The sequence below is a fragment of the Anoplophora glabripennis genome, unplaced genomic scaffold (genome assembly GCF_000390285.2).
Source record: "Anoplophora glabripennis isolate ALB-LARVAE unplaced genomic scaffold, Agla_2.0 scaffold574, whole genome shotgun sequence".
Classification (NCBI taxonomy): domain Eukaryota; kingdom Metazoa; phylum Arthropoda; class Insecta; order Coleoptera; family Cerambycidae; genus Anoplophora; species Anoplophora glabripennis.
Window position 1 is genome coordinate 24,557 of NW_019416667.1, and position 19,116 is coordinate 43,672.

At 31.7% G+C, this 19,116-nt stretch overlaps 1 protein-coding gene across 1 annotated transcript in view; it reads right to left on the reverse strand.

The window, feature by feature from the left end:
* Positions 1–19,116, reverse strand: part of LOC108913060 (X-linked interleukin-1 receptor accessory protein-like 2) — a 127,705-nt gene continuing 108,589 nt past the window's right edge. Inside the window, exons 5-7 of the mRNA XM_018718526.1 lie at positions 2,490–2,623; positions 2,108–2,413; positions 1–744 (exon numbers count right to left, since the gene is read on the reverse strand). Of these exons, the coding sequence (XP_018574042.1) occupies positions 344–744; positions 2,108–2,413; positions 2,490–2,623 (841 nt within the window). The 3' untranslated portion in view covers positions 1–343. The remainder of the gene's footprint in view (positions 745–2,107; positions 2,414–2,489; positions 2,624–19,116) is intronic.

A 19,116-nucleotide genomic window follows, 5' to 3' on the forward strand; every position in this document is an offset into this window, starting at 1 on the left:
TACATCAAGATATTATATTCTTTCAGATGAAATTTATTTTATACAATATATAGTACTAAGAATTGTAACATAAAATACTTGGAAAAATCACAATAATCTTGAAGCATGTCTTACATGGAAAAAACAATGTAAGAGCCTAACATGTTCTCTTTAAATAATAGAATAAACATATTATTAACCCTTTGTACAACCTAAGCTCATTCTGAGTAACATTTATTACTGATACATACAAATAACATAACGTGGACTTAAGTTGCAAAAACAAACTATTTAGAAAAATATTTTTAATACAACAGTTTATAAAAAAAACATTAAATTAATAATAAATATTTACATACATAGTTTACACCAAATTATCCAGACTCTCTTGAGAGTCACTATTCAGTCTTAAATTATTCTCACCCTGTGTTAATTTTTTAGTTTCTTCACACTCAGTTCTCCTTTTAGCAGGCAGTCTTAAACGTAGAGAATACCAAAACTTATCATCTTGTTTGCGTTCCCACATTATAACTCCTATAGAGTGAGTTAGAGAGGCTAATGTCTCGCCTTGGGAATCTTTTATTTCATTCTGATTTTTCGGGAGAGTTTTTAATGAAACACACACTAATTTCGCATCCAGTGACTGAAGTTGTTTTAGAGCTTGTTGCACGTTATTGGTATCCCAATTTCCATTTAAGGCGGCTGGGGAAAGGACAACGATAATTCTGCGGCACTTCTGAATTTCCTCTCGCAAATCAGAATACCCTGAAAAATAAAAATTAAAATATTTAAAACCTATATTTATCTATTAAATATTATTATGATAAAGCAGGGAAAATTAGATGACAATAACATCATTCAAATAAATTAAATAATGTTTTAATGCTTGATAATTGGGAACAATGTTTGGTATTTATTGTAAAAATGTAGGGTGTTTAAATAAGAAGGGGACACGATTTAATGTGATATTCTTGAAATAAAAATAGAGCAACATGCCTTATTCAAATTTTGCTTCTTTTCAATTTAGATTAATTCAATTTTTTTTATTTTTGAGATATTTCACCTGTCAAATTAATAAGTTCATTAGCAATTTTTTTAAAGCAACAGTTTCAAAAATAGTATCCATTTTTGGTCACTTCTTTGTTACACTAGTTCTACCTACTTTATGGTGGAACAAATATGACATAGCTCTTTTTTCTTCATATATCGACTAATATATAGACCAGGGCAGATTTGTTTTGAGGTGGATGTGAGAGGGGGCAAGCAATTTTTTTCTGGATTACCTTCAGTACAACACATAATAAAACTGTATATCCCTAGATCTGGGCGACGTACAGAACATTTTCAAAATTGCAAAAATGTTTAAAAAATTTTTAAAATTACCTATTTTATCTGAGTTTTTTACTTACATCTTGGAACCTATGCATTTTGGAAGAATATTGAAGAGGAAAAAAAGTTTTAGAATTAAATTTTGTTGAAGTTAAAAATGTTTAAATTTATTACCAATGTTGGTAGCAATAATTGATGAAAATAATTTCTTGAAAAAAATTTTGAAAAAAAAATTATTTTACGAAAACTATAGAACCGATTTTAATGAATGTTGTTTTATTATACTCAAAGTTATTTTTAGCAAAATTAGAATGCCCTTGGAGCAATTAAAATATTTTTTTAAATTATCAAAAAAACTTATTATTTTGCCTTTTTTTCACCAATTATTGCTATTTTGCAACATCGGTAATAAATTTCCACATTTTTAACTTACAGTATATTGTGCAAAATTCAATTCTAAAACTTTTTTTCTTCTTCAATGTTCTTCGAAAATGCATAGGTTCCAAGATATAAGTAAAAAATTCAGATATTTTTTAAACCTTTTTGCAATTTTGAAAATGTTCTGGACCTCACCCAGATTTAGGGATTTACACTTTTATCATATGGTAAACCAGAAAAAATTAGCATGCCTCCTCTTACATCCAAGAAGTGGGATATTTTGACAGATCCGCCCTGGTCTAATAATAAAACTTGACATCTAAGATTAAAATAGTAAGTAGGTACACTAATTGAAAGTATAAAAACATACATAAATTTATACTTAGGTAACTAAAGACTGTTTATTATAAAAAATACTTACACATATTTGAATTGGGAGGTAGTTCTCGTGAGGTGCATTTGTAATTATACCGTTTTTCCAAAGTTTCCATCAAAACACCCAGAGCTATATCTGAGTCTTTTGGAGAGTAAACAATAAGAACATCATTAGATTTTCCATCGTTTTCTTCCACAGGAGTAAAATAATCCTTTATATGTACTTGAGCTTTCAGTCCATACCGAAGATACAATATTATTAATGCTAGGCCAGCAAATAATATTGCAGACATAATAAGGATCATTCTTCCGACTGGTACAGGATTGGGATTAATGTACACCTCTTTGTTAACTGGAAATAAAGAGTTGTTAAATATTGTACTGTTGTGTAAAACTATTTGAAATAGATTATAAAAGAATTATTTTACCTGTTTCTTGTACAGAGACCCGTCGTTCTATTGGCGGATTTCCGGGACTGCTTATTACACAAACATAGTCTCCAAAGTCGTCTCTCCTAATTTCTGGTATTATTAAATATATTCCGAAGGTTTGCCCATCCTCCCTGAAAACAATTAAAAAATGTTAGGTTAGTAATCTGTTTGATGATCTAACGAAGGAAAGGAAAAAAAAGGTGCACTCATCATAAGCTTTTTCAATGTTTGTCTTATATTCTTTGTCTTACTTGCTATCGATTATATCTAGATATCAGCTTTAAAAGCTTAGAATGCATAAATTAATGTATCGTGGTTGACTGGTGTTGGTATTTGCCTAAAGCGATGTCATAGGTTTTATAAACAAAATACTAGGTAATATTTCAATGATTCAATGTATGTATCAGTTGTTCGTTTTTTATTGATATTGTTGGATACATTATTTTTTATTGGGTAACTGCAACGACTATAGTACGATCGTATACGATGCAAAGTAGAGCAAAAAATTGTCGGTCTTTTATCAAAGGAAAATCGTGTCATCATTTTTAGGAGGCCTAAGATGAACCGTTTCAAATTTAAAATGAAATTGAATGTAAAATCTGAAATACCGCCGCATACGCACTGTGTTCTGGTACTAGCTGTAGTCGGCCAGGTGCATCGAGTGTACGAAGTGGTCGGTTATACGTCAAATACTAACCTGGCGAGCTTGATCGTAGAGCAGGGAACAATAAACAGTGGCGCGTACAGAGGTGAAATGTAGTACATATGTGGAATTTAAATAACGAATTGGATTTATAATAAATTACGTTTAAAACAAATAGTTTATGAAATAAAGGGATTTTTGTAGGAACAGGGTTCCAGACGTGAACTGATCTCTTCATCGCACCCCATTACGATTCTTTTTTTTATAAGGAGAACGAAGTTTCAAAGCAAAAACCTTGTATAACAGATATACTATAAATATTTACAGAATGAAAACAAAATATAAATCCTATGAAATGATTCTATCAAATGAAAACACTAACAACAATTCTCTACCAATCTCAACAAAATAAGTTATTTTTCTATGAAACATGAAATGTTAACAAATTATAAACAAAATATAAATTCTATGATTTATGTACTGTACGCCAAACTGCATTTTTCTCATTTTCATTTAATATTAATTTCTTCTTTGCACCCCCTTTTTTAGGTTTCTTAACGTCTCCTTCAATTTTCTTCTCTCTTAAAATTTTGAAAACAGATAATTCGCTTACTCCAGTATATCCATAACACATTTCCACCAAACCAGTCTTCAGTTTCATGGGATGATCCTTTTCTAAAGTGTTATAGACATTTAATATTACCGTTTTTTCTCTGTAACTTAATATAGATTTTTTTGTACCTACAGCAGTACATCCGGCTCGCGAACATCCAGGCACCGCCTCCATTTCTCCATATAACGACAACAGAGCAATAATAATACAAAAAACTAGCACAGAAAATATAATAGCATTCACGATTCACAAAAAACAGCCCGAAACACACACACAGCACACAAATAAAACACTAAAAACACTTTTGTTACGGAGCACAAGAAATATGATTTCACTCACATATTCTCAAATAATAGCGCGAAACACACATATAGCCCGAAAGAAATATAATTGCACTTATAACAGTTATAACCTCACAAATATCGCGAGCGAGAAACACGCAGCACCAATACAACCAAAACGAAACTGACCACGCCAGGCCGGCACGCGCGCCGCCGCAAAAAACACAAGACACAAGTCATATGAGGGATAATGAAGGGAGTAATAAATGCATTGTTGTCCTGCCGCCCAATGTGCGAAGGAGATGCCTTTGTTTTTCATTTTGTCCTTCAAAAATATATAACTGTTAATCCATAATGCATAAAGAAATTATTCAATTTCCAAAACCCCCTATAAAATGTGTTGTACTGATTTCCTTGACAGGCAATGATTTATTACTTTGCATCGAATACGATCGTACTATAGATTGCCTATGACTCTATGGAGTCCACAAATTTGGACAAATTTTATGTCAATAATGAGTTCTCCTTGCATTTTGTTTGTTTTCCTTTGATTCCAAATAATTAATTAGTCACTAGTGCTTTTTTTTCAAGAAACGCAGTAAACCGTTCTTGAGCAGAATAGAAAATATGAAATTAAATTTCCAAGAATGAACACATGAGTGTGATAAAGAAACAAAAATCAAAAGAAACACTACTTGGACTTTAATAGCAATGGAAAGATTTTACGACTTTTTTGTTAAAAATATGCTTATTATTATTCTGATTGTTATAAAGCTGTCTTTCAAAAGAAAAAAAAATGTATATGTATATATGATATAATTGAACAGTTTAACACTAACAATTTAAAAAATTCAGGAAATTAAATTAAAACATATTTAATGGTTTACATTCCGATTCGGAATATCATTCCTCATCATACGTACACCACTGGTGAGAAAATTGGAAGATTTTTCATTTCATTGAGTTTACCTATATCACTACAATTGCTTAATTACAAAAAAAAACTCAATTCTGTTTGGTATATTTCATTGACATTTTATTTGGTACAAAAGCATTGTGATTCTAATTACATAAAACGCTTGTGTCAAATTTTCGAAAGAAAACCGCTAAGAATTTGGGATAAAAAATAATCTTAGTAGGCCTTGCATTCATACTTGAACAACGCATTAAATGTCAAATGTATGTATGTGTGTTCAAGTCGGGAGTATTTCACGTCCGTTGCAATAAAATAATAATTTTACACACTGTGTTTAGGTAAATATTCTTATAGATTTTACAATAAATAAAGTAATTATTAAACAACAGTCACTTTAACGAGCTTTTGTATCTGATTGTACGCAATATAAAACGGAAACATTTATTACATATTGGAAAAGGCGCGGCGCACTTTTCTTAGAATTCCAGATTTAGGTAATCTCAACATAGGTTTCCTGAAAATGTTGCGTGTAAATATTACCATGTAATAGATAATAAATTTGTTTTATGTATAGGTAGGTATATCAAATTTCATTTTATCCTACTATTATCGTAATCACATTTACCTTTTGCCAATCAGTTTTTTAACCGTTCGCTATGTATGGCGTAAAGTCAGTAATTATCTATCGACGGTAATTACCCCAATTACTGAGTTAATATTTTGAGAATGTTTAACTTGAATGTAGTCCTGAATTTTTCGAACATTGCAGATATATTGGTATCCATATTTATTTAAATAAAAATCCATAGAAATATTTCATCGTAACCGAATAAGTACATACCTATAAAAAATACCTAAGATGATAAATACAAGAGAAATTTTTCTTCCAAGTGCAGACGTTGAATTTTCAATCCAGTTTTAATAATCACTTTTCATTATTAATAATTAACGCAAACATCTTATCTTTAGTCACGCGATTAATGTTTTATTAATGAGATGGAAAATGAAAGATGTATTTGCGAATAATTTTAAGTGCCTATGTTTTACTTAACCCTCTAAGTAATACAAGGGATGGTTTAATTATATCATCGTAATACATTTACCAATTGTAACCAAATGAATAATTAGTAATTAGCGAGACATAAGTGTCTTATTATTAAAGTTGCACTAAAACGGTTCTTTTCAAAACTTCAAGGATTTTGTTAAATTTTGCTTAATTTAAAATAGAAATTATTACGAGCATAGAAAATTTCATTTTATAATTTTTTAACGCATTTTAAGTAATGTTAGATGCTTCTATACTGAGAAAATGCAGTATTCTCCTTTTTAATATTTCTAATGATTAAAACTAAACAATCAAATTGGATCAATTACTACAAATTAACGTAGTCACTAGCTGACTAGTTTTCGATGGACTTTTATGACATTTATGCATGACGTCACCTTGAGTCATACTGGCTCTCTTTACAGTATAATGGGGCATAACTCATTTCAATCTTTTTTAAACTGACTATTCTGAAATACAGTTGAAATTTTGTACAATACTACACAGGGAGTTTCTGAAATAAGTACGTTCCTTGAAAAGGGTGATAGAGAGCACGAAAATGAGCAACTTTTGTTAAGCAACTGATGATCTAAATGCTTCCGTTTTCGAGAAAATTAATTAAGAATATTAACCATAAATGTAACCCGACCTTGTGCATCTTGTGCACGTGCATGGCCAGAATCCTTCGGACCCGCTACATGCGTGAAGCGCTTCTCTAATTGGCTGACATTCCATGTGTTCTCCACAATCAAGGAAATCCTACGTATAAAATGTTTTCTGATCAAGAACTAGCAGATATGATGTTAACGTACGGAGAATGACAGTTCTCAATTAATTTAAATGAGACTTCTCGTTTGTATGCTGTCCGTAACAGACGATAACCTAGTAGAACAGTGCAAAAGGCAAAGGTTACGGGATACCAGGAACTTCCACCTGACATACGACGGGAAAGACATGTTTCGACAACGAAAACATCATAAACTTCGTTGATGATGATCCGAGGCGCAGACATTGGCCGAGAAGTGGGTGTATCTAACAGTACCATGCCGTGTGTGCTACGGGAACAAATATTACACCCCTATTATGTAGAAAGGATTCAGGCATTAAATAACAATGATTTTAAAATATCTGTTACTACATACTTCCGAACGTTGCGTTTCAAATATAAAATCCGTTGAAATATAAATTCGTTTATATTTGTTACGGTAAACTAAATCGATACTGTAATGCTTCAGTAATTATAACTCTACCACGAATAGCCCTGAGTTTAAACTTTCTTGAGTGATTTTGTTGTATTGAAGAACAATTCAATTGTTTGATTTTTTTAAATTATATTTATTGTTCCGATTGTAATCAGCCAACCTTTGAGTCTTCATAAACGGTCGGATTTATTACGTAAATGTTCAATGAAGCAAATCTTTCATTTTAACTGAATGATCAAAGAGAACATGGATATTATTCTTATTGCCTTGACGGGGGGTGATAGCCTCTGTTAACATTTAATGACTTCAGTTTCAGCTAACAACGAGAAAAAGCCCTGGATTTAATTTGGTTAATTTCTGTTTGTAAACAGTGTGTGATTAAAGATTTTAATTTGACATTCTATGTCTTTGTCTTCGTGAATATGAATGAGAACGAGTGATAATTATTGAAGATAATGATTACTTGCGCTATTTATATTAAATGTAACCATGGAAGTGAAGATTGCGTTTAATACAAAAAAGATAAAGTAGGCGATATACTTTATCATCGTAATTCGTCCATAATTCCCAAAGCATTGTTGAACTATATAGCCGGGTCAGTATCGGAGTCATTAAATAAAGCACCTGTGTGTAGGCACGAACAAGAAAAACGAAATAATTACCTGTAATTGGTAACTATTCCGGTATGAAACGGATAATGGCGACTGTCGGTGGCAAAAACAAGGCATAGGAAATAAAACACAGTGTAGACCGGTTGTAAAACGCAGCGCTTACGTCGTCGTGAGAACCACACTCGTCTCCTGCCTTGTCGCATTGTCTTTATCTAGTGCTGTTTTTATTTTTATTTACCTTAATGTCTTTTAGAGTATAATTATAACAAGTTTGTCAAAGGAGGATATCTTTATGAACCCACCTTTGTTTCAACAACGGTTGATGCAGACATGCCATACCGAAATAACTGGAAAATGAGTCGCTGCATAAGTTCAGGTTCGTTCTTAAACTGTGAAAATGTTTTTGTTAATCTCGGAATATTCCCAAAATGATGACAATCATATTTCGGACATTTTGCAAATCATCACCCATTTTTTTCTGTAATTCGTTGCAATCCTTCAATCGTATTTAGTAATTAGTTCCAGATTCATCCAAAAATCAGCTGGCTTTATAAAGGAACATGTTGAAAACAATAATTCCGAGCAGTTAATTTGTAATTTGTTTTTAGTTCTCACTGGAACAGAATCTCGAGATTTGTTCCACTAGGTGGAATAAAGTTTTTAATGCCGATTCCAGTTACGAATACAAAAGTAAAATAACATTAATAGGAATCATCTCCAATTTTTTAATTTAATTTTTTATTATTATTCGCTTTTGTACTTTTAGTTTACTTTAACGGTATTCAAAGAATATTAATGAAAAATATTATGTATATCTGATATTTTAAAATTAATAAATAATATTGTAAATATTTAATGAAATCATCTTTTGCTCTTATTACCAGAGTGTAAACACATTTTGGATAATTATGAAATTTCTGAGTTTCATGCTGGTTTTTGTGCAAAGTGAGCTTATTATTTCTTTAGCATACAGCTGGACATTTGGCAATAATTTAGGAAAATTTCTAGAAATTAACATTTTAACTAATGATATCGTGGGAAACAACTACTCCGAGAACTACATACTCTCAGCATTGAATTACACACATATATTTAGTAAATATCTACTTCTACCGTTTCGACCAATTCTCACATTTATAAATCATTCGAAGGTATTTACTAGATATTGGTGAGTGTAATTTAATACTGGACGAGGGCTACACCCTCCAAATAGTTATTTCAAACGCTTTATTAATCGCCCTTACATATAATAAGTAAGTACTCTTCAAAGATGTAGGGTCTTTTCAACAGATTATTTAATATTTTCGCCATACTGATCAATTAAGGTGCGTGCGATAATCTCAGCTGTAGTAATCAAATGACACATTGTAGACTTTTACGATGCTATATATTTTATTGAACATTACGGGCCACTTAGGTAATTAACGGGATGTAACCAATTCAAGGATTCACATAGGTATTGTAGAAATAACCTTTAATACACCTAGACCAAACCTATGGATGTAGAATTTTACCTGTTGTCATGTCATTGGGTCACTGTCTTTATATGTATAAAATTACCTACAGGGTGGTAAGTCCTCCATGTCATAAATTCAAGTGGAATGTTTTAATCCAAAATCCTTTAAGGGAGGTATTTATATATGCAATTATTTGTCCAGCATTTTAGAAAATCTAAGCAAGTTAGAAACAATATCTCTTCACTGTATCAGTTGTATAAGTTTTCTTCGGGGTATAAGACAACGGAAAATACATTTAAAATTAGGATCCAAAAACATATTTTTACCTCGTAGATTTCCTGAATTTTGCACGTCTGTTGAACACATAGAAAACCGCATACGGTATAGTCTTTCCGATATCAATTGAAGAACCAGGAGGTTGACAGTATGAACCAAGTTCGGTCGCTGACGCAGCAACTCGGCATTGAAATATTTGAAAAACTTGTTCCCATATTTATTTAGCCATACCCATATACAGGTCTGATCAAACTAAACATGGAGGTGGTAGAAATGTAAACGCGCAGTTGAAAAATGCGAGCGCGGGCAAACGAAATACAAACACTGGACACTTGGGCCACTGGACAATAAATCTCAGCTGTTGACAAGTGGTTGACAAATTGCCCAGCAGTGCAGTGCAGCAATGCGGAAATTCATGTGATTCAAGTAATTTTAATTTATTATAGGCACCTTCTATTAATCATTGATATTACGATTACGAGAGGGAGAAATAATATTATTACAACATGGCATTTTGGAGACCTTTTGAATCGGAACAAAACGAAATTTACCATCAATATAATAAAATTTTTTGAGGACATAAATAATTAAAATATGTTGTTGCCAAATGAACATATAATAGAAATTTTCCACACATTATATACAAATTATTATAATTTTTTACCTTTAGCAGAAAACTTTTTAGGGACGCCTATGAAAGTCATTAAATTTTATTGCCAGGCGTTTTTATATGTTCAACTGACTTCGGAAAGACTATACTATAAACATAATCACACCCTGCAGAATGTTTTTAGGAAACTATTAACATATTAATCCCAATTATTTAGTATCTTTACAAAGTTGGACAAAACAAGAAAGGTACATTTTCTGATGTTTATATGTTCTTCGCGAACGAGGCGAAAAATTAAAGGAATCCATGTATTTCAACATTTTTATAGTTTAGATGCATTTTCTTATTCTATCATTGTCTTATTAAAAGTGCGATTGTCTATAAAATACCCGCCTTGATGAATAAAAAGCCCAAAGCCACTGATTTTCGAAAAACAAGATGTTAAAGTTAAAAAAGTATCATTTTTTCAAAGATCAAAGATGTTTGATGTAGATTGAAGAAACTTGAGCTAATTACACAGTTGATTACAGGAAAAAATTTACTGAATTAGCGGAGATCTTGGGAAACACTAATAATCTCACAATTACAATGGAACTTGACTATTTTGGAAATAGGATAAGTGCATCCAATTCCTAATGTTACTTCTATGAAAAAAGACATATGTATTCCATTTTGTTTTAATTATTATTAATTCAAATTTAAAATTAGCTTACTGTACAAAGTAAATCTATAGGAATGTATGTTCAAATCTTGGTTCAAATAAATCCATTAAATATCATACCATGTAATTATAAAAAGTTCGGAAAATCATTGGCGTAAACATTTTAATTGTCTGAAAAAAAGCGAAAGCCCCCTAAAAATGTCTAAAATTTCTACACTGATGGTTATATTGGTTTACTATAGGTATACATTTAAAACAAAAATTCTTATTTTCTTATTTCAGATTTATTCAACTATGTAATAAGCTTAAACATTAAAAAAACAATAACTCGAAATATACTTTTCTAATATTAAAAATATTCAGTGGCGTCGAAATTATGTCTGACAAAATTATATATCAATTTAGTGAATTTTTCATCATTGGACCTAGTTTCATCAATCTATGCTAAACAACATTTTCAGAGATATTTAAGTAGTGCAGACTATACTGTGTGTACAATTACATCTAAAGAATTAGGCTTGAGAGGATTAATATGATCTTATCAATAAATATATTATGTTATACGTTGTCCTCTTAATTACCTGCAACCCCTCCCCTGTTGTTCCGTTACTTTATTAGTAATTTAATTAGAATATTTAACACGTGAGATAGACTTTAGGGTTACTAAATTGTTCAGATTCTCAATAAAATCTGACTGCTACATGTTGGCGCCCAACGTTTTTCAGATTGTCAATCAAGTCTGCCCACTACAAGGTACGCGAACTTATCACAAGCAGGCCTTGTAAAACTGTGTGCGAACTCCTTGGGATATGTTTGCCGGTGGGAATGCACCTTTTGTCATCCGACGGGAATTTTGGTGAGCTCGACGTGAACAAATACAAAGATGCTAACGCTATACGAACTTATCGTAAACATTTCGTGAACAGGGTCATCGCCAGCTGTTCGCGGGTACCGGTGATACGCACCTTAAGAGAGAAATAACGAATTAGTTTCTCAATTTATGGGAAACCAAAATAGATAACTAATTAGAAATAGAAAATGTAACTGTTTGTTTTATAAAATAACGATGTATTACAATAATGTTCCTCGGCGTGTTTTGATTCTGCCATACCGCTGGTACAAAAAAATCCCTTTCCATTAATTCACGCTGTTGAAACGTCCGTTGGCTAGGAGTTAAAGGAAACGTAAGCCGACTTGTGGAGTAATTGTTGCAAGTGGAGTCGTGTGTATGCATGCAAACCGCCATTATTTCCGCTATATTACATGTACGGTTTAAATAGTAAATACCTTTATTGTTCTTCTTCAACAATGCTTATAAGGCTCGCACTGATGTGCCTTTATGGTCGTCGAGGCTAAGGATACACCTTGTAACTCTCCTTTATAAACTCGTAAATATGATGGACTGCATCCCTAAGCGAGAACACAATATATAGTGTCCGTTCAATTTAAAGAAGTCGTTAGTTACAACTAGGAAATATAGCGTATATTTCTGATACTTCCTAACTTCAAAGCATTTCCGCCATTTGTCATGAGTAATTCTAATAGAAATATACACTTCCTGGTTCTTAAATAAACCTCTACGGCCTCTTTCAAATTTACTTTTAAATTTATGGACAGATTGTTAGCGAACTGACATTTTCATCGATAATAAATAATTCACTAACAACGTTTTGTTATATATTTTTTGTTTTTGTTTTAATTACAGTGAGTAACGATCCTTTGGTTACATTTCAGAGAATAGTTTTTCAGTCGAAGTCTATAGAACCATACGCACTCGTGAACCTTCTTTGTATTACTTTTAATTGTTAATTAATTTTTAGTGAAGCATCTCAACTGATGCGTTAAAAGGTTGATTTGTTTAAAAGAAAGTTAAAGGTATGCAGGCGCACATTTTTTTTTTTGGTTGATTTTTTTATATCTTTAAAATAACAATGGGGTAGTTTCCTTCAACAACAAAGAAAATGGGAATGTTCTTAAAAATACTTATATCATTTTAATATTTTTAATAAAGGAACTAGTTAATTTAAACCGATAATAATTGTTTTCTTATTTTAATCGAAATTTTATTCTATGTAAATGACGTCAAATTAGGAAAATTACTAAATGTCTGTTGGCACACCGATAGGGCGGTACAAAGCCTTCAAAAATGTTTACAAGCCATGTGACCATCGAGCTTAAGCAACCCAGCAATGCAAGATTAGTACTGGCAACGAAAATTCCCTAAATCTTGGCGTCGCCAATATTAATAATTCGTTTCCAGTGAACAATGACAAATCGTTACATCTACGCTCGAGATAATGCGATTGCTGATTGGTTGAATATAATCTCGTGAAAAATTGCACCAATCACAGCCGATAAAACAGAGTATTGTGTTTTAATGTAATCTTGATCTTATTGTTTTAATTTTACCGAAATTTATCTGCTAACGTGAAAGAAATAAAATTACTGTTCCAAACAAAATTAGCGACTTCTGCACCAAATTTTTGCGTATAAATTCATTGATTTCGCATCTTCCGCTAGAGGTCATTACCGGATTTAATAATTAAAGGAAATTGAAGCAACCTTTCGTTGGTAGATTGAGCGATTTGTCACAGATTTTTTTTTGCAAAATACAAATTATTAAAATCATATTATTCGACAATTTTGATATCTAAATACTTAATTAACATTCTGTGGGCCTGATAACATATGTAAAAATAACTTTTTTAATTTCTAAACTAGCAATTACTGATATTTGAATTTCTAATAATAATTTTATGCATTATTTTAAATTTGCTAATAGATATTATTTTATTATAACAGATTTTAGCTATTAGTCTTGTTTATGACTGTATTATTTTATTTTCTTCATTTAAACGAGGTTAAAATGAAAAATACCGGTATCATCTTTTTTATCTATGTATTTTTATTTTGTGATGTAGTTAAAAAGTTGAAAAATACCCCAGTGTCAATTCATCACCAGCAAAACAGTTTTATTGTAAATACATAAAATATTCTAAGGGGTTTTAGGTTAACTGATCTAACTTAAAGTTTAAGTTTGGGTTGTCACTGACTCGAGGAAAATTGTTCTATGACTAATTATTTTGATCTTATTACAAGATACAAAAATAAATATGTATATTGGCGGCGGAAATCTTAGAAAAAAATCCTGTGCACTAATAGTAGTTTGTTTTAATTTATGAAATCCTTGGTAATGGTAATGTACAAAACCGCCACAAATAAGTTTGCGTTCCTGATTTAGGCAGAGCTACGCGAGATTGAGAAAGAACGCATTCGGCTAGAAGGAATAAGATGTAGGCACATCGATTTTGGGATCTAGTGTGCGTTTGTAAGTGAAGCTATCTCAGTCGCAAATTTATTTTATGTCTGTCTAAAAGTTTAATGCAGTAATAACTAGAATTGGTCAATTTTACGAGTAAACTGGAAGCGACTATTTTCTTTAAAATATAATTAAGAGCTATAAATTCAAAATTCATTCAATATCAATTCAATTCAATTTAATTCACTTTCAAAAAATAAAATTTAAAATTTCTAAGGTCCTTAATTATCAAAATTTGATATAACATTAAAAACATATTGACTATTTAAGGCCCGTTTGATATACTACAAAATTTTATGAAATAATTTGTTTCATAAAATAAATATTGAATAAATGTTTCAATGAAATGCAAATTGCTTTTCAAATATGTAAAAATATGTTGTGCAGAAATATTTAGAACATGCGCAAGTTACACGCGAAAATTAAATTTGTGATTGTTATAAAATACTTTGATATAGGTACTTTGGAATTTTTCACGTATTTTGGAAGTGTTCTGATACGTTTTAATGTATTTGGCTTGTGAGTTAATCCTGTTGGTTTTTTATTTAGTGGACGCGGATGGCCCTTTACATAATTTAATATTGTTTATTGAGATGTATGTATTTAGTATCGGAAGCAACTGAATTAAACAAAATCACAAAACCGTACTAGAAATTTATATATTTTCATGTATTAAAATTAAGTTCAAGAAACTTAACAAAACAAACGGATATTTCTTTTCCCTGTAAAGTGAGGAATAGACAACCTACAAATTGATGTGCTTTTTTATTTTATTACACTGCTTTATTTACCTACATAGTCCAATCACCTCTGTTTTCGCATAATATTTAAATTATAGTAACACCTTTTTTTAAATAACTAAATTAAACTGTGATTAAAAATAACTTAATTCCAAGGATACTTTTCAGTTTTGGTGTATCTATAAGTATCAATACACATACCTCGTCGAATCTGGAAGGCCGATGTTTTTTATAGAAGTGAAAACTAGGTAGGAGGCATGTAACTTTCCTTATACAGATCATTTCATTCTTACAAATGGTTCTAAGGTCACCAGATGTGGTGCTGGGCGTTCATTTGCATGTTTATTGTGTAGGTAGGTATGTAGATATCCCTACCAAATGCATTAAAAAATGGATATTTGGACCGACGACAATTATCTTGTTCCTTATCGAATTAATTAATTAATTATATAATGTAATTTGACATACAATATGTTAAGAAAGAAAAACTGAAATATAGTATTGGAATATACATTATAGTATAGGAGTGTTATGCAGAAACTTAGAAGAAATATAATTACTAAAATGATTACAATTTCATAGTAAGCACTAGGATTAATTAACTATTTGAGTTTTCTGAATGAACTAACTCAATGAGCAGAAATGAACAGCGAGAAAAAGGTCAAGGAATATAAACATTTCCTTGATACCTTTAATCTGTGATATCCGTCACTTTTCTAATTATTCAACCTGTTTATAACACACATAGAAGTATTCGTCTAGCAGATTAGCAAATACTGCATTAATTTTATATGGTTTTACATTTACAAAGGGAATTTCTATAGTCATGTTTTTTCTCGTCGACTTGTTTCCAAAAACTTAATATGCGCGTTACAAAGGGGAATTGTATATTGACAATTTCTAATAATTATCTATTCAAATGAGGTATGCTCCATTTCAATTATACAACATAAATTCCCAGAATATGCAGATTATGTGGCGTGCGGAGAATCCGTTTAAAAATAATTTGGGGAATTAATTTACATCTAATACGACGAGTACCATAATGGATATTTCCAACAAGTTACGATGATGTTACATTTTTCATTATCTATAGTTTAGGTACTTCAAGACTTTTCAATATCTGTAAGTAAATGATTTTTTTCTTAGTTTGTAGGATATTATTCTTAGATCGATTACTGCTTCATTAAAAAAAAATGCTATTAGAAATGCAGTGTTAAATGAACTATGAAGTAATATCATCAGTGATATAATGATTATTAGTAATCATCATTTGTTGATGTGCTTTTGATTTTCATTTAAGTAAAAAATCGCCATACTTCGTAATTCTACAGTTGTGAAAAGCTCTCCCGTTATATATTTTTAGTGACAATGATACGCTGAATATGATTTAATGGAAATTCCAGTAATACATTTTCTAATGCATTTATAGTTTCAAGGAAAGGCATCTGCGAAAATAAATGAATGCGCTGCCCATAAATTGAGAAATTTAAATTTCTAAATGTGGTAAAAATGTTTATTTCAAAGAACTCCATATATACAGGGTGTCTGGAAAGGTTATGTTAAAAATGAAGGGATATACAGGGGAGGTCAAAATAGTTGTAGTACTCCATAAAAAAATTTTTTCCTATAGGGCTTCGTTGTGGAGTTATTCGCCTTCAACGAAAGGAGTCTGAGAAACAAATTCAAACATTGAAATTTAGGCAATTAAAGTAACTGATGGTAATATCCATTTCGAAGTTTAAACTGATATTCAATATGCCTGGATTGTACAGGAGCAGATGAAATTATCCATTTAAATTTTCGTTCCGTTGTGGAATCCATTTTCAGCATTTCATGTTTTGGTGTCCTTGGATAGAGAAGCAGCTATCAGTAATAAAATTTTTTTTATTTGTGCAGGAAAGCCTATGTATTAAAATAAAATAAACTTTTGTTCATTTTGTTGAAAGTTCAGATTGTTTTAGACTTTTGTTTTTATGCAAACTTCATGGCTTTTTAATTTTGGGACGAAATGGCATTTTGCAATTGTCTTAATGAGGGATAATTCTGTTTAATTGTTGCGCCTGTTCTGTATAAGTTTAGAACATATTTGTCAAGTATATAGATAAATTATAAATAATTATTCGAAGCTTCTATTAGTTATATTCGTTCTGCAATTAAACTGCCCTACAATTACACCGATAAAAAATTGATTACTGTCTACTTATAAAACAAGCAACAATTCACAATTAAAGAAAGCCAGTAAAAATCCGGTAAATGTAACTACTGTTATTATCACGGCAAATAAAAGTAGTAATAACGAATACTGCCCCACCGATCTTTGTTTCTCAGTCCGACCTATACAATTTAAGTGTCGTTAGTTTCATCTTTCATTACTTTTTTTTTTGAAGCAATAATGGAGTAGAGTAATTTTATGAGTGAACTACATTGTATCTGTGTTAAGATTAGTTAATTAACACGTTTATTTGGCGTTGTTTGGTAAATTTTTCATTTGTTTGTGGGCAACGTAAACTTTCAGCAACAAGTCGTCCAATTGGATAGAGATATTTTTATGCATTATGTATTAATATTAATGATACATTCAATAATGCCTAGGCATACGTGGGTAGACGTCTTTGGGCGGATATATGGAACAGTGTTAAGTGCGTGGTCATTTTTTTGGTCGGTTATGCGAATGGTGTTTCTATTAAGTATTCATTGATAAGCATTGAGGTCTAACAATGAGTTTATTCTTGCATAGCTACAATAACGATTTAAAAATTATAATGAGGTAGATTTAAAAAATAATTAGGTACTTCAAAATAGAGTATATGTTTGTTGTTTGCATCGTAATAATAAGAGTGCCCACTTTTATTAAAAGTAACTATTACATTTCTTAATGGAAAGTTAAACTTAAAGACACATTTAATACATACGAAATACCGTTTATATATGTAGGGTATATCCGGAGCAGGGAAAGGGCAGGGGTGACGGCAATGTAGTTTATTTCAAATGCTGATAATTGAACATCTTTGCGATTGAAACTACAAAAATATTTTTTCCATCAGTCAGTGGAGGATACCTGTTTTAAATACTGTTACAAAATTTTAAGTAAGAAAAGGTTCTGAATATTAACACTACGATATAAATTCTCCCTTCTCAAAAATTAACTCAACTCTTGTGCAGAGAGGAGTTTCTCCTACCATATGTAGATGGATATCAAATATGCTCACTAAAAGAGCTATACAAATCAGTGTGGTGGATGCCTCCGCGAGAGGAATTGTTGCAAGGGGCTTTCCGCAGGGAGGTGTTTTATCACCACTGCTATGGAACCAAGTTTTAGACACCTCAACTCGGAAATCGGCATCTATACCATCGCATATGCAGATAACCTCACTATGCAGATTTGTGGAAAATTAGAAGGGATTATCTGCCAAAGGATGCAAACAGCCCTAAGAACTATTGAAAAGTAGTGTGAGGACCATGCTCTGTCAGTCAACCCCAGAAAGACAGAAATGGTTCTCTTCACGAGGAAGAGAAAACTGGGGCCAATAAAGGCACCGGCTCTTCTAAACACTACGCTAAACTTTGCATCTGATATGAAGTACCAAGGGGTTACACTCGATGAAAACTAACATGGAATCTTCATATTGAAAGAAGATTAAAAAAGGCGTACATATCCTACGAGCAGTGCCGCAGAAGTGTTAGTAGAACCTATGGAATGAAACCAAAAGTGGTTATGTGGATATACACTGCCATTGTGAGACCAATGTTAGTCTACGGGGCTGTCGTCTGGTGGCCGAAAGTCCAGCATACTAACTAAACAAAAGCTGAGCCAGGTACAAAGAATTGCCTGTCTGGGCATAACTGGAGCTATGCGAACAACACCCAGCATAGGCCAACCATGTTTTGCTTCAAGAACATTGGTTTCAAATCGGATGTAGGATGCGGAAAAGTTAAGAGTCGCCTACGGAATGGGGTTGTCACGCCCCTTCTGCAGGTAGACACTGACAGTATTTCTCCTCGATTTGCGTTCGACAGACTCTACATCGTACTCATTAGGAAACAGGAGGGGACCGCCCGCGAAGATGTAATCAACGTCTTCACAGACGGATCAAAAAGGAAGGTGCAGGATGTGAAATTTATTCTAGATCCTTGCATAGTGCTACCGTGGTAGCACGGGCAAAAACCATTAGAATCTACACACTGATCTTACGTAATCATAAGATAATGACTAGTTCAGTATGCCACCAGACACTGGTCGTGGCCTC